This window comes from Pseudopipra pipra, chromosome 17 (assembly GCF_036250125.1).
Source record: "Pseudopipra pipra isolate bDixPip1 chromosome 17, bDixPip1.hap1, whole genome shotgun sequence".
NCBI lineage: Eukaryota > Metazoa > Chordata > Aves > Passeriformes > Pipridae > Pseudopipra > Pseudopipra pipra.
In genome coordinates this window covers 6,224,446-6,250,294 of record NC_087565.1, presented here as the reverse complement: position 1 = coordinate 6,250,294, position 25,849 = coordinate 6,224,446, and the positions used below count along the sequence as shown (strand labels likewise).

The 25,849-nt window shown below is 43.1% G+C and overlaps 1 protein-coding gene across 2 annotated transcripts in view; it reads left to right on the top strand.

Moving 5' to 3' along the window:
• CDH4 (cadherin 4) overlaps window positions 1–25,849 on the top strand; it is a 431,501-nt gene that overhangs the window by 312,468 nt on the left and 93,184 nt on the right. For both annotated transcript variants that reach the window (XM_064674093.1, XM_064674094.1), the window contains 2 exons: window positions 16,579–16,734; window positions 24,795–24,939. In XM_064674093.1, coding sequence (XP_064530163.1) covers window positions 16,579–16,734; window positions 24,795–24,939 — 301 coding nt within the window. The remainder of the gene's footprint in view (window positions 1–16,578; window positions 16,735–24,794; window positions 24,940–25,849) is intronic.

Here is a 25,849-nt window from a genome sequence, read left to right as displayed (position 1 = left end):
AAACAAATTTGAATGCCTCTGTGCTCTGGGTATGTGGCATCTCATAGACCTCACTGAGCAAATCAGTGTTTTGAAAGAATCTGCTTGTAAAAAGCAGGAGCCTATGACTTCATAAGTGATAATTGTATATTCTGTGCAACATTTCAGTATCTCTGTACATGTGCCTGTCTCTGCAGTATCCAGGAACCTCATGAGAACCTAACATGGAAATACACTTTTCTTAATCAAATCCAGCTACCAGTTTCCAAGGAAAACAAACAATTTTCCCCTGTGCTTACTTTCATTCTTTCCCACATCATATACACAAAACCCCGTTTCTGCTAATTTAAGAATTATGACAGCTCACCCCTTCTTTCCTTCACACTACAGCAGCAATGCATTTTGAGTCACATCAGTAGCATTCCTGCTGACCAAGATTATAGCCCAGCAGGAAAACAAGTCGTTCCAAATTGTCTCCTGGCGTAAACATTTTGGATCATTTTTATATCACAACCGAAAGGGGAAAAATCCTGTGTTTCAGACTTTTTTGTGCTCTTGTCATGGGAAAAATGACAGGGCTTTTATTTCTACCATGAGCATTACTTTTGCTCATTTTTACTGCTTAAGCAATAGCAACTTTTAAGCAGAAAAAAAAAAAATACTGTGTTTTTAGTATGCTGTTGTTCCACGTGCATCTGTGGATTAAAGGCTCCCTAGGTACCTATTGATACAATAGACCATAACAGCTCCTTTGGAGCCACGTCAAACTGGTATAATCAACCCTGTCAGTGATCCACAGATAATAGGACATTAAGAGGTGCTTGAACCATGTCTTTCCATCCCAGCTGTGGGTATCTGAAGCAACGTGGAGGTCGGACACACTTTGCCCAGTGCTCCAGTCACACACTCCGAGGTGACCACTGAGGTGACATTTGGGAGCAACAGGAAAGAAAGTGATAGTGATGAGCAGCATCTCCCCTGGTTGAACATTGTGGTTTGACATGGCATCATAGCTGGAAAAAGAGCTCCCAGAAGGTACTGCTGGGCTCTGCATCTCTTCTTCGTGCAGGGTTTTATGGAGGAAGGGGTTGTCTGTTACGCCCTGGGACTGGGGCCATTGGTGGACAGACCAGGTGGACAGTCTTTTTTTCTGCCAAAAGAGCTGTTGATCAGGGCTCTGGTAGCTGGAATGTTTTTTGGGTGCTTGAATTCTTCTCTGGTTGGTAACAGTGGTGCTGGGATATTCATCCATCCATAAATATATATATATAAATATATATATGTGTGTGTGTGTGTGTATATATATATATATAAAGGCAGATTCTGGTACTTATTCTGATACACTTAGACAAAAACATCCTGTTGAATGTTGATGGAAGAGGGAACTAGGCAGGATGGAGCATTTAAACCCAAAATCTTCTTCCTTTAATTACTGCCACAAGTTTTTTCAACTACTGTGTGATCAAGAAAGCCACTGCAGCCTCCACTGCCATTCCAGAATGGCACAAGTGGCCTCAAGTGGGATTTATCTGTTTACCTGTTAAAGCTCTTGAATGAATAAAAGCTGGGGAAGGGTAATGCTGGAGTTGACAGGAATATGGTGCTGCTGGTCCCTACAAGCTATTTAAAATGCCCTCTCAATTTAGCTTCTTAAGTAGGAAAAAAACCTTATTTCTTCCACTGACTCAACACTTAATTGCACCAACTCTGGGAAGAACCTAATATTGTGAAGGTCAGGAAAGTCATGACCCCCAGTATTCAGGCCTGATTTTTTTCCCTTTAAAATTTAAAAGAAATCCCTTTTATACCTCTTAGGCCTTGAGATTTGTGGGTTTTATTGGATGTCTGGCTGTCACATAAATATATAGCTTTAAAGACAATGAAATGTTCTAGGCAGTAAGAGAGGCTACTTTAAACAAATTGCTTGTGTCATGATTTCATATTCATCCCTCAGAGAAAATGATTAGGTCCTGTGAAGATAAAAGGACAATTGATACATTTGTAGTGTGGAATTAAACACACTAACACTTCCAGGGGGAAAGAAGAAAAATCTCCTTCTTAGAGAAAATAAATTTGAGTGGAAAGTAAAACTAAATTAGTGTATGTATCTATACATACACAAAATTGCCAAGTTTTTGCCTACATAATTTAGTGGAGGTCTTTCAGAACTGTCAGTAGGGCTGATATATCTCTCTGTAGGTCTCTGGTACCCATAGCTGGCCACACTTGCTGCTGTCAGACTCTCCTTATTTCTTACAGCTTTGCTGAATTTTGACCATTTGAGCTGTTTGACGTTTGTCTCGGGCAGAACAGTTTCAAAAAGTTTCAGCTGAAAGAGTTCTTTCATCTCATGCAATTAGGGCGAGACTCAAATGCATTTTCTCATTTTGGTACTTGCTTGTTTTCTGTGTTACAGGCTGTTTTGGAGCCCTTTGAAGTCGATGGAAATGTGTCCATTAACTTCAGTAGAATCTAGTTTGTCCCTAATCGATAGTAATTTGATTAAAATAGCTCTGAATGTTCTGGATCCCTGTGGACGCTGCAGTTGTTCTTTAGGTTGCAATAGCCCCCAGCTCTTCTGTGCACTTTCAGTTGTGTTTGCCAGGATAAGGGAAAGCATAAGGAGACTTGGGAATCTCTCGTTTCTCAGCTTGCCAAGGGCATCTTTTTCTCCTTGCATGCTACCTGAGTGAATGCTCACAGCCTCCTATGGCTGCTTTCCCTGGACCAGTGCATCAGTCTCTTCTCTCAGCTCCTGTGTCTTTTAAACTCAATATTGAAGTGAAAGAGAGGAAAAACAGCAATGGAGTCTGCATTGAAATTGAAGTTCTGACACAGATGCAGAGTCTTGCAAATCAAAGAGAATTGATGAGCCTTGCACTGGCAGGTGCCCCAGCTTAATCACAACCTAAATAATCCTGAAATTAAGATCAGAGTCCATCACTGCAGTAGCTGCCATGTGTACCCACTGCCAGGTTCTGCCTCCTGTGCTGAGGCAGGGAGTTGGGTGCATGGAAGCACTGACCTGCTGGCACAGAGAGACAGGAGCATCATTCCTCAGCTGGGAAGGCATGTCTTGGAGTCCTGGGGGCTCAGGATCAAAGAGTCACGGAGATGACAAGTGTGGCATGTCACAGTGCACCCCCTGCTTGGTGATTCTGGTTGCAGTGGGGCCAACCACACATGCCAGCTCTTAATTAGGGGAAAAATGCTGTCCCCCAGTAGTGGCCTTGAACAAAAAGGGATGAGCTAAGGGGGGGTGTCAACCTTCAAATAAAGAGATGGGCAAGAACACAAATGTCTGGGAACAGGGCCATGGAGGAAATGAATAAGATGCCCTTCCACAGCAACTCTTTTTTTGTTAGTCTTATTAAAAATATATATAAAAAGTGAGCTGTAACTAGTATGCTCAATACAGCATTTTAAAAGTTCACGTGGTTTTCAAGCATACCCTGCTAAGCACAAACTATGATTCATTTGGAATTCACTAATTAATACTGGCATGGCATTGTCCCCTGCTGTTGCCCAAGTTCTTGCTTGAGAGAACTTTTTCTTTTTAAAGAAAAAAGAAAATATTTTTTCTTGGAACAGTAAGGTGCCTCTTCAGATGTGAAGTCTGCCAAGATAAAACAGAAATGGGGTGAAATGGGAGGGATTTTCCCTTTGCTTTGCACTGAGTTGCTTTATCATCAGTAGCACAACCGACTCTTTAGTAGGGTGATGACCAGAAATACCATTGCAAGAAATGCTAGCTCTTCTCTCATCCACATCTTTAAGTACTAAAAGCTGGGGAAGAGTAAATCGTCATTTAAACTCTGGGTATTGCAGCAGGCAAAATGATTTTGCCTCTTTTTTTCTCTCTATGAACTAATGGATGTGGAATCTTTCAAAAAGTAAACCAACTCCTCTTAATAAAGCTCTGCATATAGATATTTAGCAGCTAAGTACTAAATCCATGGAATAGGGGGAAAGTGCAGAAGTAGTGGATTAATATGAAAAGGATCTTTTTTTCCCCTTCAAAGCCTCTTTAAGTGCTGACTGATGGAATAAACCCTGAAAACTTTCTCTGTGCTAATTGTCATGTTCCTTGGCTTGCATCCCATTTGCTGTCTGTCATCCTCTGCAGTTTAAGAAGTTTCACACAAGAGCTTTCTTCTTGTGTTTACAGGCATGCCATGTAGCGTATTCAAACCCAGGGATGGTTCAGAGGGTCAGGAAATCTTCCTCCTGCTTCTTACTAAAAAAGAGGAAAAAAAAGCCCTGAAGATTTAGAGTTTGACGAAACATCATTTCCCCACATACGTCCAGCTTCTCAAAGGCACCAGAGCCAACTTTGAGCTTTCCTAGAAATAAACATGAAGCGATATCCCACTCTAATCACCACAGAAATACTGGGTCAGCTTGGCAGCCAGTACAAGTCAGTGTAAAGCAGCTGAACTAAGAGAAGCCATGCTGAAAGCAGCTGTGTGATTTGGGTATGTGGCAGACTGTTTTCTTTTAATTTCCTCTGATTCAAAAAAAAAAAGATACTGTAGGAAATAATAATAATAATCTGTTGTTTTTACTATCACCTTTTGACTATGCATAGTATTGGTGGAGGAGGCTGACCTGTAATTCCATCCCAATTAAATGCCAAAAGCCAGCAGTTCACAATTCTTTCGCTGGTGGATTATTTTCAAACCTCACACTTTCCCACAGGACCCATTCCCTGCGTCATTATCAACTTTTTTTAAATTGAGAGTATTATGAAGGCAATTTCCTGCCACCACCAACTTTCACATCACTTTCTCAGGGCCCTGCAGCCTAAGAACAACCACTACAACTAAATCTATCAGCGACGGAACATCGGATGGAGTGACCTAAATTACCAAAAATCAAAATGCTCAAAAAATGTGCTATAAAAAATGGTTTTCATTTACTCACTGCTGATGGTTTTAAAGGTTGTTGGGGACCACTATGTTTCAGCTCCACTCCTACTGTCAGCAGTCTCCAATGAGGCTTTGGGAAGGCGTGTGTGCTGCATGGGATGGATCTGTAAGACCCAGAGAGCGTATTTCTGACTCACAGTTGAACTATAAAATCTGACACGACAGTGAATATAGGGGAGAGAACAAAGAGCACAACAAACACAGAGATGTTGTAAGAGCTCAGGTTTCATTTGTGCTTCAAAAAAAGAAACTGGAGCAGGGTTTCCCAGCTCCGTTCCTGGAGGGCTGCTCATGGCAGCGAGGAGCAGGCTGGGAGCTGCACAGCAAAGCCATCTGCAGTGCAACACCTTTGCTTTCAGTTGGTGTTATGGAAAAATCTCTTCCAGGGCTCACATAAAAGCTGCAGTGTCCTGTGGCTGGACTGTGGAAAGCCAGGACCAGATATTCTGCATATCCGTAGTAAGATGTGCAGGAAACCCTAGGTTTCAGGTGCTTTGGCAGGAGCACAGTTGCGCTGGGGATCTGGTCCTGATTTGCTAGTGTTGAGTATCTGTAAATGTGTCATTGATGCTGTCAAATGCACAGAGAAAATAGCATTTCTTCCAATCTGTTTTACTTGCTGTAGTAGTGTGTGTTTGTTGTAGCTGTGCTTGACTGAGAGTAAAAGTAGCAGCAGAAGTGCAATCTCAAGTTGGTAGTACCCCTCCCTCTAAGTGAAGCCCAGTGTGCAGATTTCTGCATTTCCTACCTGATTTGGCTGTTCCTAGAGACTGCTGCTGGTCCTCACCCTCAGCATTGCCAGGGATATCTCTATTACACAGCTTGGAAAACAAGCAGCAGGTCGGACAGGTTCCCCATGCTCGCAGTCCTTCTCTATTTCGCTCCTCCGGCTGCGACTGATGGACCCAGCGGTGTAGAACAAACATCGCTCCCGTAATTACCTGCTGCCTGTTAGATCCACAGATAATGCACAGCTCAGGGGTTGGGAGGGCTTTGGTGGCAAACCAGAAGTGCGGGTAACAGAGAAACAGGTGTGTGATGTACAGACACGTGCCTTTCCCTCATGTGGGTCACCTCATTGAAAGTGTCGATGTGCTTATTGGGCATCTCTGGTTAAGAGATACAGTTTGTTGTCCCTGCCAGTTGCATTTACAATATTTTGCTAATCTAGTCTTTTCAACACCACAAATAGTGTATTTCATCGTGCTGCTTTATTGATTGAAAGAAAGATTCTATTTGACAGCAATTTCAGAAAAGCCTTCAAGTTGTCCAAGATGCAGTAGAATTATTAACTACCCTAAGCTGACATATGGTAATTCAGCATTTAATGTTTGCCCTGACGCTGAGGAGTCATCATACCAAGTTCCCAGCTGATGCCCAGAAGTTTATGAGTACATAAATAATAGCTGAAATAGTCTTCTGGAGCCATGTTTTAGATTTAAACATCCAGCCCTTTATTTGCTGGGTTTTGGAGTTAAAACTTCTTTTGGCAGGACGGCGGGGGCTGGATCCCCCCTGCACTACCCACTACAGTTGGAATAAATTAATAGGATTTTGCAGCTTTTTGCAGCTGTATTTGTACAACTTCATCTTGAAATAATTTTAATTTCTGTGCCTAGGCTTATAATTTTTTCAAGCGCGTTACACAGTTGGCTGTACATAATTATGTCGTACAGCCATAAGCACTGACAATCTGCTTACCTAAACTATTCTGCTCTAAACTTGTCATTTCACTGATGGTGAAGGAATTGCGTGTAATTCACCAGATCAGAAATTAAATTATCAATTAATAATGCTGAAAAAAAACTAAACAAGAAGTTCAATATGTCTGTCAGAGTATCTGCAATTAAAAAGGCAGTTGAGAATTAGCATCCCAGACCAGACTGGACCCCGCCACCCTTGTTAGGAGGATGATGCAAGTACAGTTATTGTTATTGGGGTTTTGGGAGGGTGGGAAGCTTGTGTTTGGGACCCTTGAGGACTGTTACTGGCTTTGGAGGGTTAAACCCAAAAACAGAATGTGCCATGAATGGAATTGAAATATGAGGAGGCTTTATAACATCTCAGAAATTATTGCTTTTTTTTCTTTTTTTTTTAAATCTATGGCACCATGTCCTCAAGCTGGCCTGTCTGCCTCTTGCATTAAAAGTGTGTGCATGGGAAGTGCATCAATAAGTCATATAAATAAGTCTAACATGAATTCAAGTCAAAGCAAGCAGGGGTCTTAGATCAAACCCACACAGAAACAGAGTCAACGGAAAAGTTGCCAGAAATTCAGCCCTGTGAATTCATTCCAAAGGAGCAGAGTTCAGCCAGGTTTGAAATTTCCATGCAGGCAATCTCCTGTCCCTGATGCACGAGGCACCAGGACCAAAGTCATGTCACACTGGCTTTGTTGAGTGGGCAATAAATCACGGAATCATAGACTGTCTCAAGGTGGAAGGGACCCTTACAGGTCACTGAGTCTAGACTGGCACTGATGCCCATTGGCATCGCTCCTTTAGTGCATAACAAGAACTTCATTTCCTGCTTCCTCATGTTGGTGTTTCCCTTTACTGACCACTGAAATAACTTCTCTATACACTGTGCCCTGTAATCTACCCTACAGAGCAAACAAAAGGGTTTGCTTTTCCTATAATTAAACTTTTTAGAGAGACTTCGAGAGCTGCAGAGCTTTAAATCCTGCTCTGCAAGCATCCCAAAGTAGTGTCTCAAACATGAGCCTCAGCAGATTTTGTTCTCCAAAATAGACACACTGGAGGGTTTTGTTGTTTCCTATTGTTAGCTATTTGCAGACAGGTCCAAAAGCTTTATTTTATGCTGAGACCAGCATTCACAATCATGTCACAGCATCACTTGTCCACGATCAGTAATATCTGTAGGCATCATGCCATTGCGAGTTCAATGCATGTCTGTATATGACTGGAAAAGCCAGAGCTCACTACAAAAGCAAAGGTCATACTAAGACCAATTATACCCCTTCATTCTGTGTAAAACTCCCTTCCTGAGGACACCAGTGTGTTTGTTCTCCACTGAATGCTTGTTCCCTGTGTCTGAGCTCACTGTCCTACAGGGGGACTGCTGCTTGTGTTAAGTTGTTGTGTGTCATTGTAAGATCATTCTTCACTTGTTCTTCTGCTGTGCAGCTAAATTTTTAAGTGCCACGGGCCGGATTTTTAGCTGAAATAAATTAGCATGCCTCTGTTTGAAGCCAGTGAGTCTACACTGATTTATACCAGCTGAGGGCCTTGATCATTAGTTACAGTGGTCAGATTACTCCTGTGTAGGTCAATAGTTGCTACCCTTGTTTATCTTCTTCACTGGGCATTCAGGTTTCCTGCTCAGTTCTACCCAGAAAGGTGCTGGATTCTCTTTTCCAGGCTGGTTTTGTGGCAGATACGATGTAATGACATAAGGCTTCAGGACAGATACACTTCAAAAAGAAATGAGGACAAATTCCCACTGCCCTGATTTATTTTTCTTGGCTTTGCCTTCATTTAGGCATAGCCATCACAGACAGCTGTGGGGTCAGCTGCAGGAAGGTGCTGCAGGATGGTACCCTGGGCAAAGAAACAGTGCGTGTAGCCCTTCATAAATAGATTATGAAGGATGATCTCTTGCCTGTCACGACTCCTCTGGCACAGGAATAAGAGCAGTGTGTTTTGAACTCTCAGAGGTATTTCCTTTCACCTTTTGTCGTGGAGCATCCTCTAAAGCAGAGGAGGGCTTGTGTGTCTGGTTCAAATCCCAGCCAGTCGGTATCAGCCGCTTGCATCTTGCACAGTATGAACGAGCCTCAGTTCTTCAGGGCCAAAATTCACCTGATAGCAGCACATCAGCTCCACTGGGATGCCTTCAGTCACTGCAGTGAAGAATCTGCTCTCTTGTAAGAGAGATAAGGGAAAGAGTAGTAAAAATGAGTTTTGTTGCTTCTGCTATCAATGTTCTGGCAGTGATAAGGCATTGGTCACGTGGAGGTGTTCTGCTGATCCACTGTAATCTTCTCTTCCCATCAGAGACACTTTCCTCCCTGTCTCTCACCTTGCTACAGTCTGAAGCCTTTCCACAGTGGAGTTCTTAAAAACTGAACTGGCTGCAAAAGGCCCAAAGAAAGGCACATATTGCTTTAGAAATTGCTGTACCATATCAATTACCATTAGTTGTGGAAGATCCATTAGCATTGGCCTGTTCCTGATACAGACACATTGCCTTCTTGACCTTCATAATAGCGAGTAATGAAAATTGCTTAATTATTTAATCATGAAGACCGTGCAACAAATTGCAATTTACTGTGTTTTTACTGGTAAAGAGAGACCTGGCAGGTCTGCCATCATCTGAGCTGCTGGCAGTCCCAAGTCACCACTCAGAAACTTTGGCCCAGCTACCATTACATAGAGAGCAGACTGGCCCCATGAGCCCTGCAGACCTCAATCTTGTTGTGTCAGGAAAACTCATGCTAAAACATAAATTCTTTGCTGTTTCAGCAGGTAGGAAAGCAAAGTTAAGCTGCAGCAGATCCCTTGGCCTGAATGTGCTGCTGCACACCAGGTGTTCTGTGCTTGTAGCGTCTCACCTGATCACGTACAAAACTCGGTTTCCTAGGCAAAGGGATTGTTATTTTGCTTTTATCCAAGCAGAATAATGGTAGTTTTGAATTAGACTGTGAGTGTGACGAGTTCAATTTCATCCTGTGCTTATGTGTGGGGTCACACACAGTTACTGGCCAGTGTCACAGGCAGAAATTCTCCTCTCCCACTGCATTACCAGCTCCTTATTGAGCTTGATTCATGTGCTGTTCTCCATCTGCTCAGTGTTACAGTTTCTTCCAGGTAGAGGAGAAAAATCCTGGTAAGCAATTAAAAAAAACTTGGAAGGGAGAGAAGGAGTGAAAACTGTCAAAGCTACCAATGAGCATAGGGAAGGCTCCAGAGAAAGGTGTCCATGTGGATGTAATTGGCCTGAAGGGAGCAGCAGGGTTGGAGAGGGGCCCTTGGACAGAGGGAGCCACATGGAAGCCAGAGGACCTGTGAAATGCTGGAAGCTGTCAGCTGCTGAACATTTGGGGAAGCACCTTAGCCAAGCACTTGCAGTGTCCGTGCAGAGGAAGCAAATCCTCCTGGTAAGGAGCAGACGAGCTGAATGGGAACGGGCTCCTCTGGAGGTGGTGGAGCGCAAGCCAGGCGTGCAGGAGAGGTTCTTCTCTTTTGGGTTCAAACATCTTATAGTTTTGTTTCTTTCTCCAACGCAGGCTGCATCATCAGTTACATCAATAACATAAATGACAGCTTTAATCCTTCTGGCATGCTACTTGTAATCTCTTTTGTCATCAAAATAAATATGTTATAAATCAGTTTGCACAGATTTCAGCTGGAGCAGAGGAAGATTTAACCTGACATAGGAGAGATCCAGCCATTGGGACAAAGGGAGTGTTTTATAGTTTGGCTTTGGATTAGTATTTTAAAGAAGAGGAAGAAACTTAAGCTCTTGGACAGTAGCAGTGATAGTGGTGAAATGCTGTTTGTAACTGCAGGAAAGAAAGGTGTTAATCACAGTGAATCTCAATCATGTGAAAATTGGATATCTGGTTTAAGTGTAGTCCTTGGTTCTTTCTCTACAATATGTGGAAAGAGAAAACCACTTCTTCCATGAAATTTGATGTAAGCCTTTAAGACAGGAGAATAGATTTCACTCTGGATAGGCTTGCTTCTCTTCTGTTTATCTGAGACCAGATACAAAGTTTTTAGAAAATCTTCTGTGAGATGAAACGAGTCCCAGTTGAGGGAAAAAAGAAATCCACAAGTACAAATGTGTGATTCCATCCCTTCTTTCTTTGCCTGTAGAGATCTTTCCCAATTAACCTTGTTTGCAAACACCACTGCCATGGGAAACTCAGCTCAGTTGATGGTCATTTTGTCCAGTGGGGAATGAAGACTTGCAGGGCAGGCTGCTGTTAAACCCAGTGTTGGAGTTGGTGGAATTGCTGGTTTTATTCAAACATGGCAGCTGCCCTTGCCATGTCCAAACATCCTCTTTGCAAGGCACAGAAGACACTTTTTTCTCCAAAGACAAAGGAAATGTTTTAGAGGATCTTCTGGGTTTTTTTGGTTTTTGGGGGTTTTTATTTCTTTCTGGGACATACCTAGGGATCATTGGCAAGTGTGATAAAAGGAGACAGAAGTTAATAAATGTCACCTTCACCTGGCTGGGTCTCCAAATTTGTATTAATTTTTCTCTGTCTACTTGACTTCTGCATCTTTTTATTGAAACCATATGTGATTCTTTCAGCAACACATAGTAATTTGTTTGGAAATACAGGGCTAGAGATGTGTCTCTTTACTGGCTTCTAAAACAACTGTGAAATAAGAGTTAAGAACTTTTATACAAATGAGTCCTAAACATATTGCAAATTCAGTTAAAAATAAATAAGTAAGTCCTTAGCAAAGATTTCAATAAGCAGTAAGAGTAGTTGAATTAAAATATTTCCACTAAAATTAATGAGCCAATCCTGGAATGCTTAGACTGACTCTTAAGTGTGCTCTTTTAAAGGCTTTGAATATGTTTGCCTGTCTGAATTTCTATGGAGCATTTTGAATGCATGACAGATTATAGTCTTCAATTATTTTAATTTGGTTTTCTTAATGGGCAAAATAGCTAAGAGCTTAATAATAAAAGACACTGCTTATCATTTACATTATTTTATGTGTTCATTAATAATTATAATGGGCTTTATAAAACAAAAAAATCAAGTCTAAGTATCCCCAGGTCATGTTAGAGCAAATGTTGCATAGTATTCTGTGGGAGATTTGGGAAACTAAGTGTTTTTTGAAGGGCATTCTTGACTCCATATGTTATAGAGCAAGATGAAGAACTTAAAAGGAAATTTATTTTCTAGTTTGCTCTGTGGAAGGAAAATGTAGCACAGAATAAATTTCCTGCTTTGCTTTCTCCAGATACATTTCCAGGCACTCATATATTACCATTGCATGGTGATGGGCAGAACCTAGATCATGTAGGGATCATGAAATTCTCTATAGTTTTTTAGGTACAGGAGCACTGTTGTTACGGTCACCTCTTCTGTAGGCTCAGTTGTCCTTGTTTGTTCAGCTTTTCCTTACACACCCCATTTCCTAGGCCTCCAGGCATTTCCTTTACTGATATCTAAACAGTCTCCATCGGGACACTTCTTTTTCTGGCAATGTCATGCTCCATTTATGATCTCACTGGTGCCCTCCAACCTGCTGACCACACAGCTCTCCATAGTGTATCACCCCTGCTCCTGGCATGGGAGCATTACAGGGATCTGTGGTGGCTTCTGTCATCTGCCAAGGTGAGAGAGGGAGGGCTTGTGAGTTCAAACCCCCTCGGCAAGAAAGGGAAGTGCTGAGAGCACTAGGACATGGATCAACAGGAGAAAAACAGCAACAAAATCTGGTACCTGAAATTCCATTCACCAGTAAAACTAGTGGGAATGGTTTAGCTGCCCAGTAAATCCTAATGGACATGCACAAACCCTAAGATGTTATCTGTAAAAGCAGGATGCAGTCCTGTGCCACAAGCACAGGCTGCTTTTCTATCTAAATGTGGCATTGCTGCAGAGGAAAAAGCCAGCTCAGAAGGGCTTAGCCCTGTATTATCTCAGGAGTTGCAATGTTCATTTTCACACATTTTAGTTATTATATCAGAACCCACAGTAGAAAATGCCCATCTGTGAAATCACACCATTTCTCCTGTTTCTGGGAATAGTCTATAGAAACAAGGGCTGAGTCAGACTCTTGGCGTTCTGGTTCTGAGTTGCAAACATTGACAGCAGCCCCTATGCTCTGTTTTGGATGATGCATCATTGCTTTGAGCTCCAACCACTCACTGTTGGGCTGCAAGGCCACCCTGTCCTTGCTGGCCACAGCCAAGCAGAGGGCTGGCAACACCAGTGCAGTGCCTGGCTCTGCAACATGTTCCCTATGGGGCTTTGGTGGCTGATCCCACATTTCCCAGATGGTCCATTTGTATCTGTCAGAGTAGGTGAGGTTTCCTGCATGGAAAATGCCACCTGTGTCCATGAGGTAGGGTAGGAACAAGGGATTGCATCTTCCAACATAAATTGCCTTTTGATCTGGGACATTTTCCCTCACGAGGTAACAATCCACTCCAAGCTCCATCCCGGAGGGGTTTTTCAGAGCATAAAAGCTGCTTTACAAGCAAATTCCCCTTATGACAGTCATCAGCCATCATCATTCATCCTGCTCACATCATCATATGCAGAGTTGTCTCATGCCTGGCAGTGGAGAAGCTCAAAGCTCCAAGGGTTCTTCGAGTAAAAAATGTATAAATGCAGCTAAGGAAAACCATCCTTCTGCCATCTGTTCTGTAACCCAGAGCCCTGCATACCTCTTGACTGCTTTATAAAAGGAGAGATAAATGAAAGGAAAATTCTTGTGTGTGTTCTCCAGTCAGAAGATTATCATATGGATCTCTTCTCGCTTCCCAGGCATAAATGAGGGAAAAAGTAACTCCCTTCTGAACCAGTAAATTCCCCCAATCAGTAATTTTTTTTCTCCTGATCTAGTGAGCTCTTTGGGAATAGAGGAGTTTTTATTCTTCTTATTATTATTATGGTAAACTGCTCCAGGAATGGTTTCAACAAAAGAAGTAAACCTTACATTGTGTTCAGATAATGTTCTTAACTTCTCAACAAGATTTACTAAATTGCACCCTGGGAATTAGGCAAATGAAACCTTTGGTCAAAATGTTAAAGGATTACTGAAAAATCTTTTTTTATTTTAAATCTCATTAAGAGTACTAAAATTATATGTTCCAATATAAAAAGCATGTGTGTGATAAATATCTCCCTGGTAGTAATATGTACTATGCTTCATTGTGAATGGTCTTTGCAACTTTCTGTGACAAGTGCTACTTCTTACATGATTTTTTCTGCACACTTCACACCCTTGTATTCTTACTGAAAACGGATTTAAGTACAGGTAACAGGCAGATCATTGTGTTATGATCACAATTAACAGCAAATAACGAGTCACTGCTGAATATTTGCAGCATATTTCCCCCTATCTTTGTTTTGCTCAATGCAGTATAATTAGCTCATGGATTTCTCTCAGTATAATTGGTAAGTCGTGTGGGTCTTATGATATATTCCATCTCCTAGATCTGCAATGATTTACATACAGACAGCTTAGACCCTATTAATGCTAATAAAAGTGCTGCAAGGACATCCTATAGCGTACACTTTATTAAACTATACATAGCTTTCTTCGAGAGCTTCTGTTTATCTGCGTTTCCTGAAAATAAAATATAGTGCCTTTAGCACTGAATATTTAAATCCAGGCTCCTTTCCCCTGCTTCTGTCTCTCTCTATGCATTTCTAATGCTTCTATCACAATGGGATCTGGGTACTATATGCAACAGGAAATAGAGCAGAAAAATGTCCATGAAGAACTAACAGACTCTCCTCTTCTGAGATTTGGGTTAAAACTGCTTCCATTTTGGTTCTCTGGAGAGACTGATTAGCTCTTTGGTGCTTGTGCTCAAGTACAGCCATAGCTGAGCCAGGCTGGGGATGGGGAGACACTCCCAGTTTCCATGTTCCAGTGAGCAAAAAGGCAGGAAAAGTGGAGATACCTTGGTTGGTTTGTTGTAGGTTTTTCCACCTTTGTTAAGGAAAAATTTACGTTATGGATTCTTTGGAACTGTGCAGACAGACACTGATGAAGACACACAACTGTGTGTCCCACATTACCCTTTTTAATTTCTAAGGTGGGAACCCCACTCTGGCTTGAGGCTGGGTGTCCAGCAGTGTCTTCCTTGATTATCACTTAATATAAGCTACAGCTGTGGACATAGTGGGTTGGATGTTGAACTCCCTGACTTGAGCTGTGCATTTGCACAGACATTGAAACCAGTTTGATTTCCAGCCCTTTCCTCTGGCAGGGTGAGGGCTGACCTTCTGAAAATGGGAGCTGTGATCTTCAGTTATTGAGCTGGGGAGTCGGCTTTCATCATTAAAACCACAGTTGTGCAAGCAAACCTTGATTTTAATACACCTTTCTTCACCCACAGATTTGCTAATGGAAATTGGATTCATGCCTGTCTGCCTGGGTCTCTGTTGCAAATACCCACTAGGCCCACAAAAACCCCTGTAACATCGTGAGGGCACTTTCAGTGTTCCCAGTCCCTTTTTTAAGTGACTCTACCAGTGTAAGTCCAATCAGTTTTCCTCGATTCTAATAGTGTAACAAGCAGTGAATCCTTCAGAGAAAAGACAGATGAAACTGTCTCTGTTCCCTGACCTTCAGCTCCAGCAGCGCAGGTGCCGCGCGGATCAATCCCGGCAGTATCTTGTAATAAGTGACATGATTAGCTGTTAACGGGAACGGACGGTTTGGTGGAGGCAGTACAAAGAAAACAGTGTATAAACTTGATGATGATCTGGACAAAGGTATCAAAGGAGAGTTTCAGAGCCAGGGATCTGATACTGCTCTGCACCGACACGTTCAGCACCTCGTCGGCCTCCTGCCTCAGGAGAGGAAGGAATATCAATAGGTCACATATGGGGGGAGTGCAGAGCAGCCCACAGCCCCTTCTCAATCCCTTTACCTGACAAGCAAAGCCTCCTCTTCCCTTGGGAAAGGACCCTTGCTCCCCAAACTGGGGCTATTTGGGGGACACAGGGTCTCCTGCACCCACTGAGCACACTCCAAGCGTGCAGCTGCCATAGCAGAGGTGATAACATGCACTCAGCTACTAGGGTTCTATTATCTTCCCACTACTTCGTTGTATTCATAGACCTGTTAGGGAAAAAATTATGCACATCACTTTTGCAGTGCCAAGACAGTTTGTGATGGTGGGGGGGGGTGGTAATTTATTTGTACCTTGCACTTTCTTTCGGGAATAGTCATGCTGTTGCAAGAACTTCTTCCAGCATTTGATCAGAAAATTAAATTTGTGTTTTAAAGAGATAGTCAGGGTTGCTAGGACAACATATTAACCTCCCTTTTTTTTCCTTGGCTCTGTATCCAAGGTTCATGTAACTCGTTGTGCTGTACTTGGTTTGCAGTGTTGTTTGCAAGGTATGGGAGGGAAGGGCTTTCAGAAACAATGTCCAAAACATCATTCTCCTCAGCAAATAATCACATGAAATGGTAATATCCCACTGGGGATTCTCAGCCTGGCCTTGTCAAGCTAGCAGAATTGGACAAAGAGGGAGCAAACAGCCCTGTTCTTCAAATTTCATGGGAGTATTTGTGTGCACAGTCACAGGGACTGAGAATATGATGTGGGAGCTTGCAGACAGCATTTTCAGAAGTGATTAATGGCTGGGAGACTTTGGGTATGGCTGAAAAATTTGGACACTTTAAGGAAACTGTGGTTTCAGTAATATGTAAACAGTGGGTTTTGTGCATTTCGGGTGAGTCAAAAATTCACAATTTCAATGATTTCTAGAGAGAATAATCATGAATAAAAGAGGAGTAAAATAACTGAAACTATGCGGAATACACCTTTCATGGCTTCTCTCCAAACCTTTGGCATTCAGCTCCCTTGTCAGAATTGACAGTGGTGTTACATCTGTGCAGCTTTCAGGCTCGGTTCTTTAAAGTTGCTTAAACGTCCATTTGGCTTTTGTCCAGAACTTATGGATTCCTGTCTCTGTTGTTCTCTGCAGATTCGTTCCGATAAGGACAAAGAGATCCATATCAGGTACAGCATCACTGGAGTGGGAGCCGACCAGCCGCCCATGGAAGTCTTCAGCATTGACCCTGTGTCTGGCAGGATGTACGTGACACGCCCGATGGACAGGGAGGAAAGAGCTTCCTACCATGTAAGCATCAAACACCAGGAGTTTTGTCTGGGCTCACAAGCTCAGAGCAGAACTGCACCAGAATTGCTGGGTTCAAGAACAGACGCGCTAAATCAGCCAAACCAATGCAAAGTGGTGGTTGGTGGCAGCTGAACATGAACCAGCATGTGCCCAGGTGGCCAAGAAGGCCAGTGGCATCCTGGGTGTATCAGCAATACTGTGGCCAGCAGGACCAGGGCAGTGACAGTCTCCCTGTACTCACATTGGTGAGGCCCCACCTCCAATCCTGGGTTCAGTTCTGGGCCACTCAACCCAAGAAGAACATTGAGGGGCTGGAGCATGTCCAGGGAAGAGCAAGGGAGCTGAGGAGGGGTCTAGAGAATAAGTTTGATAGGGAGTGGCTGAGGGAGCTGGAGGTGTTCAGTCTGGAGAAAAGGAAGCTCGGGGAGGGGACCTTCTCTCTCTCTCTACAACCTGGAAGGAGGTTCTAGCTGGTTGGGGACGTTCTCTTCTTCCAGGTAACAAGTGACAGGACAAGAGGAAACGGCCTCAAGTTGTGCCAGGGGAGGGTTAGATTGGATATTAGGAAAAATTTCTTTGCGGAAAGGGTTGTCAAGCCCTGGCACAGGCTGCCCAGGGCAGTGGTAGAGTCCCATCCCTGGAGGGATTTAAAGGATGTGTAGATCTGGCACCTGGGGACATGGTTTAACAGTGGGCTTGGCAGTGCTGGACTTAATGATCTTAGAGGGCTTTTCCAACTTAAACAATTCAGTGATTCTATGACAGTGGTGATACACTGATGTCCTTTTCAGACATAAAGTCAGAGTCATTTGTTTAAAAGGGCACAACTTTGCACTGCTTGTTAAATCCATGCAAATTTATGTGTAAACTGAACCACCCAAAACCATGAGAAGCCAGTCACTGCATTAGCACGTCTTGGGAAATTACTAATTTAAGAATCATTACTGCAGCTAAACATGCAATAATTGCTATAGTCATTTTTCATTTTAATTCACTAGGAGATGTTCAGGCAGTATGATGGGGGTGTGTCAGATAGGTTTTTAAATACGCAGATAGGCTAATATTAAATATGAGGGAATTAATTAAGATTAATTACACTCAAAAGTGGTGCCTCATGCTATCCTAGTTCATAAAATGCTCTACCTGCAGAATGCTTGGAGTGTAATTGGTTGCTACGTTTTGATATAAATCCTAACCCCTCGGTTGCACAGCGTAATTGCACAGCAGATACAGTCCCACAGATTGCTAAAAAAGAAAATATGTGGCCCCTTGCATGATAGCCCTGCAAAATTTCAAACATTTTCTGCGTCCACGCTTTAGTTCTCTCCTGGAATGGTTGTGAAAGGTTGTTTCATGGATTGCTATCAGCCTTAGCCACATCTACTGGCAACGTAATAGCCATTCCAGGGGTGCTCTAATGTCAGTGAAGTGGTACAGGTCACTTCCACTGACACCATATTCCAAACTGCGCCGTCGGAGAGGCACATTCTGTCAGCTTTGTCAGGTATCCAGTTAACCATGTTGACACAGCTTCTGGACTGGGGTGGAAGGATAAAGAAAATAGATTGCCTCTTTAGTTGGGTGGAAAAAGAGATTTCCCCTGGGTAAAAGAAGATTTTATTTTATTTTATTTTATCCTCTGTGAACAAGAACAATTATTTTGTTTGTCGTGCCTAAGAAAATAGGAAGAGAGGTTGTTTTGCAAAAGGAATATTTGAGAAAAAGTGTGTGTCATCTCAGCGTTGTTGATATTGTTTCAGCTGTGCCAGGTTATTATCAGTGTAGTCAATAATACAATACACGAGTTAACACTTTTGAGGGAGCCGCTGTGAAGTCTGCGATCAGACGCTCAGCCAAAAACATAAGGTGAAAAAGATTTTGTCCTCCATCATAACAAATCCTGTGCCCCCTAAAAATGAACTGACCCTACCAGTTGCAGTGAATTCAGTAAATTGAATTCTCACCTTGTCAAAGCTGATGGGATGAGTCTGCCTTGCACATACCACAGGATTTCCAGCCTTTTCTGTTCCTTACAGAAACCTTGAACTAGTGACATCCATATGTAAATAAGCTTATTCACACTCTGAAGGTTACAGGAAATGTATTTTATAGAGAGTGATAAGTATGTTATGAGACCTTATAGACAGGAATAGTGAGTGATAGAAAATCTTTGTTAGCAGAACAGTAGAAGGTGATGGAGAGTGTTTTAAGTTGTAGCTGTAAATGCCCTTTAGATCCTTCAGCCTTGGTAGCAGTGGATGATGATTTATTCGTTCGGATGATGATATGTTCGTTTACTAACTCTTAACAAAGCATTTATAAATATACCATGAACAAAGCAATGACCCAAACACTAGAGCAGAAACCTGCAGTAGGAGTGAACAGTGCTGGAAACTGGAAAAAATTGGCCAGCTTCCAGAAAGAAGATACAGTCCAAAGTCTTGGCTGGTGAAGTTCTGAAAAAGTCAGTGAATTTATGCCACTTTCTATAGCCAAGCCTCTAACTGAAAGGAAACACAACATGGAGCCAGGCTTGAAGTGAGTGCTAGAAGAGCAGTGACTGAGGTGTAGGCTTGGATCTGAACTGTAGAGCTTGGCCACCTTTAAATTGGTTTGACATGTGCTGTAGTTTCCTTTAGCTTGGATTAGTAGCTTAACTCTTCAGCTGGGGTAGAGAATGTCAGTGGAGCTGCAAGGCACCACTCCAGGTCCCTCTTACCCAGGCTCTGTGTCCAATACAGGCTTCCTACTCTGGGTGCATTTATACAGCTTCAGGTTTTCTGCAGCCCTGAACAGAATCAAGGCTTTTCAGCATCTCTGTCACTGTCAAGTGTTGTCCTTGCTGTTTTCATTCCCAGGTAATCTAAAAACTAATTATAAAAAAAAAAGAACAATAATTTGCAAGTGTTTGCGGGGCTACATATGAAGAGTTCTGTTTCATTAACTCCCACATTTTCAACACATATTTTCTTATGCATAATTATCTGTATTGCTTCAGGACTACCATTTTTAACTTACTAGTGTTTTAACTCCCCCCGCATTCAGCAAGCCATTTGTCTGATGAAACCTGCCTCATTCCCTAAGGTGAAACAGATTTTTTTCTAATTAGATCAGGAGTTCTGCAGCAGAACTTCCCCTGGTTTTGACATCGTTCTTGAACTTTTAGGGAGGATCATTCCGAGCTTGATGTATGCAGAGATGTATGTGCCTCTGGGACTCCCAGCCCCTGTCCAGGTGCCGTGTGTGCTGGCACTCCCAGTGATCACAAGTTCAGCAGTATTTTGGCCTCATCTGTTTTTGTCTGCACTACAAACCAGAGCACAAACTCTCCAGGGACCTCGCAGACAATCCCAGACGCAGAGTCAGCTGAAAACACGAGCAGAGAAAAATGAAACGGGCTTTGCAGCCACTTAACCAACACCATGTTGTGGTGGGGAACTGCTCATGTGACACTGAGTGATGCTGTGGGAGCCACTCCAGCACCAGTAGTGCCTGTGGCTGGAGATGGACCCCTGGGACATACAGCCATGGGACACACAGCCACGGGACACACAGCCACAGGACACACAGCCATGGGGCACATTCCCCCCATGCTGGTGCTGTCTCACTGCAACAGGCATGTGTTGCGTCTCCCCTCACAGTCAGCCCCTAATGTTCCCTGCATGCCAAATAAGTTTCAGCAGGTAGTAATATTTAATATGCATGAGTTCTCTTGGCCTTATTTAACTGTGTTCCCAAAGTCCCGTTTGTGCTGCTGACAGAATTAGTGGCTCTGAATGTCTTTTCTGATCCAGACATCGGTTTCATATTAAGCTGCAGTTAGGCCTGGCAAGTACAAGGGATAGAAAATTGGTAGGTTAGTTTTCCAAGACATTTTTCAAGCTCTGTTTTCAAAAGACATCGACATAAACGTGTCACTAAGTAGTCATTGCTTATGATACTCAAGTAATGTGCATCCTAGGGAAACTTTGAAGCAATTCCTAATCCAGTCCCAGACATATGTGTGTGCCTTCAGCATCAGCCTGATGAAATACTGCCTCAGAAATGGCTGGAGTAGAACAGGTGGGTTATAGACCGAGAAGGAGTTGTTTTAAATGCCAAGAGACAAAGTTTACTAGAAATTAGGGGATACAAGAGCTAATTCCAGTATTTTGAACCATGTTGAGTAATGCCAGCCATTTGTGTCACAATGCTCTAAATGGAACTTTTAATCACAATTAAGAGCACACAAATTAGGCATGACATTGTATGCTTATTCCTTAAAGGCTCTGTCACTGATTGATAATGTATATTTGTATTAGTAGTATTAGTGTGTAAGTAATATTCATATTTAACACAATTCACTGTGTTGACTTTGACTAACTACCTTCAGATACCACCAGCCTCCGGTGTAATCAATAATCATGATACCGAATCATTTGTATGCCAACAGCTGCATTTACACTGGAAACTGTCAGTAGGAAAACCTCAGAGACCTGTGGTAGCTGCTGCTGAATATGATAGCAATAATTGTCATACTTTTAAGCAATATTTGTTAAAGAATATCGAGCCAGCTCCTTGGCTGGTGTACAGCAGAGCGATTCATCAGCTAGAGATTAGCTGGCTACCTGTATTAATTTTTCAGAATCCTTCGCAAGGTATTTCATTTGATTTTATTTATTCCTTCTTCACTCCTGTTGTGTTCTCCCTCTTGGGGAAAATGTAAATATCTCAAACCAACTTTATAAATGTTTCTTAACTGTCTCTTCAGCTAGCCACCAGCTCCTATTTGAATACTCGTGCGTGACCTGTGTCTGGCATGTGTCCCGTGGCCCAGGTGATGCTCACTGACCTTTCACTGGTGTGTTTTCCATCTCAAAATGACATGTGTGTCTGATAGAGCTCAGTCATCACCTTTTGTGCCTTGCCCAGTGCTACAAAGCACTCACATGCATCCGCTTTTCACCCTCTCCATCACTCTACCACCAAAATACCTGCTTGGGGGCAGGTGGCAGCCTGAGCCGTGGGGCACCACGTGGGCTCAGGCTGTGCCTCACAGAAATGAGCCCCATCTTGGTGTCTGAAGAATGACTCCAGAACAACGTGTGTTTTCCAGCCTCCTGAATACAAAAAGGACGACAGGAGAATGAGGGAGAAGATGAATTAAGGAAGGGAAATGGAGTATCTGATCTGCCTTGGAGATCCAGCTAGCTTCCCTGTAGACAGATTGCTCCCCTGGAGTCTCTCCTTTGTTTGCTCTCTCTGCTGAGGATGATGTCTAATGAGGAATGGTCTCTAAGAAGAAGATTTCCCATTGAGCTGAGTTGAAATTCAACCCTCTGGCTCAGGACTCCCTTCTCCCTCTGCCATGGTTGGCACTGTCCACAGAGAAGCAACGTGTGTTGTGGAGGCATTGGCACATGAGAGTTGTTAAAAGAGTACAGATAGAGAAAATTAATGGAAGCAGGAACAAGAGGAAAAAAAAATAGAAACATTCATTGAGATCAGGTAAAAATGGAGCAGGAGAGAAAGAACTTTTGCAGAAAGGGCAGCAGGAACAACTGAGGGCAGAAGAGGAGCAGCTATGGACACCCAGACCCCAGTACAACCCAGGCCAGAGAGGCACAGGCTTTGCTGCACTGGGTTTGGGGACATGTGCCATCCTCCTGGCACCCCAGATGCTGTTAGTCAGGACATCAGTGCCCACACCAGTGTGCCCCACCACTACCCCCCCTCCATAACTCAGCCCAGTGCTGAGGACTCAGGACAGAGGTGACACTTGAGCATGTCACCCAGGTTTGATGAGATTCCTGCAGTATTGCTTATTGAATCTTTTTTTCCTTGAGTGCAGGCAGCAATGCGTAGATGGATACATGTGCTTAGAGTGCAACAAGCAGATAGATGTGCATTGCTGAGAAATCCCTTACTCCTGGAGATTTCAAACAAAAGCTATCAAATCTAATTAAAAATTTGCAGGGGGAGAGTCAGATCTGAGGGGGGAGATACCAGCTTTGCTCTCTGCTTTATCTCTGAATGGAACCATTTCCGCTGCTGGAAATGCTGTAAGAGAGGGCCCGGTGCTGCCTCAGTTTGAAGATAATAACTTTAATTTTAGCTCCGAATTACTTTTTTTCAAAGACAGTCTGACCTCTGACTGTAAAGTTATTGAATTGCTACATCTGACATGATGAAGGATAGCTCAACAGGTGGGAGCCAAAGCAGTTCGTATGCAGTCAAGAAATGCAGATATTAAGAGCATTGCAACTCATGAAATACAAATGGTACATCCTGTACTGAAGGCAAAGCCGGACTTCCTCAGGCTTTAAAGAAAAAGTGCTGCTTAACTTTCTTCTAGAAAAAATGTTTTTCTCCCAGCTCATTTCACGTGGCAGTTTGTTCTCTTTGCTTGATTAAATGTTAAGCCAGCCCATCCTAATGGTGTGCAGTCTCTTTTGTTAAAGCTCTGGACTTCTGAGCACTGTACATGAAGGAGAAAGTTGCATCAATCACCTACACAGCGAGAGCAAAAGACAGGAACCAGTGCTAATGCAATTAGCACATTTATTTGTCATGCATCAGAGGATCTGAGACCTCCTTGGCGTGTCAGCTCTGACTCCCAGCAGCAGCCCGATGGTGCAGGGAACTGCTGGGAATAACCAGAGGCCTCCATCCCTCTGGATGGCACAAGCTGGTGCATTCCCTGTCCTTCAGCCCCGCTCTCCCAGCCAGCCCTTGCACAAAGAGGTTGCCCAGAGAAGCTGTGGCTGCCCCATCCCTAGAAGTGTTCAAGGACAGATTGGATGGGGTTTGGAGCAACCTGGTCTAGTGGAAAGTGTCCCTGCCCGTGACAGAGGGTTGGAACTAGATGAGCTTTAAGGTCCTTTCCAACCCAAACCGTTCTGTGAGTCTGTGAAGCTGACGTCCTCTGAAGCCTTCATTCTTCAGCCCACCAGCCTTGCTGGATGTCACACAGCCATCCCAAGTGCTGTCCCCAGTTCTTGTGGCAGGGCGGAGGCTCAGCAGTGCTCACAGAGGCTGAAATGAAGAGGGATGATAGCCAGTCTGCAGTGCTCACAGCCAACCAGTGCCTCCCTGCTGCCATCCATGGTCAGGGGCCGTGCAGCTCTTCCCTCGCCGTCAGAGTTTTCCCGAAGCCGGTGTCAGCAGCGCATTCAGCCACACACCACTCAGAGTAGCCATCTGTTCCCTTTAATGAGAAAGCTATCCATTTTTTTCACCTGGTTACTGATTGTTCCTGAGTATTGTTGATTGCTTTGTTTTATTAATTACTCATTTTGACATGCTGTATCTGTCTCTCCTGTTCAGAAAACAGATGCTCTTGTTTTTGGGCATTATTACTGATGGTTATTGCTAATAAGATAAAGCTGCAGTTCCATTTTAACTGAGGGCTTAACACTGTGACTGTGGTTATTGAAATGCATTAGCACTGGGTATTTTAGTCAAGCCTGAGGAAAATATTTCATTCTTAATGTCACAGGGGCTCCCATTATTTGAGGGAAAGGGACTTTTTAAATGTCTTTTGGTGCACAGAGCCATGGGGTCGGTAGCTGTTGCTGTTCCTAGAGACCATGATTAAACAAACAATAAACACTACTAATGTCATTCTGAAATCTCTTCACTATTAATCCCTGTTATTGTGGGTGTGAAAGGCTGCAGATTCCCATAAGAAACCTCTCGCTCAAACTCATTTCCTCGCCGTATTTGGAACTGAGCAAAATTTGCTTTTCAGACTGTCAGACAAAGTTCACCGTGGCTTAAATATTAAAATACAGTGGTCTGTGAGCAGTGAAGGAGATAGTATCACTGCACCAGAGTTAAAGAGTTTCCATTGACAATCGCAGTTTTAAAATATTATTTCAGTATTATGTTAAACCCTGAAAAGCTGTCTGTGGGTAGAGTCTAGATGGAAACTATGGCAGTGCTTTCTGCTGGAATTAGATACCTGCTCCATTGAATTTTGAGAAAGTATTTATGAGGTAAAGTCAATCCTTGCAAAACGGTCTCTTACTCTGCAACAAATCCAATTGCTGATATTGTGCTTTCATTGTGCTTGTTCCCAGCTCCGGGCTCATGCAGTGGATATGAATGGAAACAAGGTGGAGAATCCTATTGACCTTTACATCTATGTGATTGATATGAATGACAACAGACCGGAGTTCATCAACCAAGTCTATAATGGATCTGTTGATGAAGGCTCTAAACCAGGTACAGTCAAAAAAAAGTCTTAAAGTTTCACTGGCTCTCAGCCATTCATCTGGTGTGGTGGCTTAGCCTGCGCTTGGGATAGAGGGGATGAGGGAAAGGTTTGCTCTTCCTGGCTCTTTGTGGAAGACTGATGAAGGTGAGAAGAGTCTTGTGTCTCTTTCTGAAGACAAAGTGCAGACTTGGTTTGGAGGGAACCTGCATCCTGGTGGTCCCTTCCTAGCTGTGGAATTTGTAAAAACAGCAGTTTTTCAGAGATCTGCTCTGTGTTGACATTCTCATATGCTCATTATGCACGTAGAGGGCTGGTTTTCTAATTACAGAGCACTGAAAGCCAGCCCAGCAGTGGCCTTTCACTGACCCTGTGTCTGAAATGCTGAATATCCGCCTCCATGACATTTAATCCAGTCATTTGCCAACTCAATATCTGGCATCCAGTCAGACTCCAAATAAGTCTGTGTCCCAAGGTGTGCAGAAAATACTTTCTTACTTAGGGCCTGATGCAAAGTTGCGGAAGGGGGAATATTTCCACTGAAATTGCAGGCTCATCCTCTGTTCCCACAGACTTTTCTAACAGAGGGTGAAATGGGGAAAACCCTGAAATACAATTTCAGAAAGTTTATGGGTGAAAAATTAGCGGTGGTGTAAGCTGTATGTGGAAAAGTGATGATTTTTACGTGGACATGTCTATGTGCTAGAAAAAAAAACAGAGGTATAAGGATCTTTAATGTTCTGTTTTCAACTATAAAGTTGATTTTTTATTTCCAAAATGGTAGCAGGGTGGTTGTGGGTCGTTGCTGAGTGTAACTAATATGAGCATATCCATTCTTTGAACATAAATTGTCCTGTAGCAGCAGTACAATTGGAAGCCTCCTGAAATCGGAGGGAGATTTTTCCTAGGCACATTGTATGC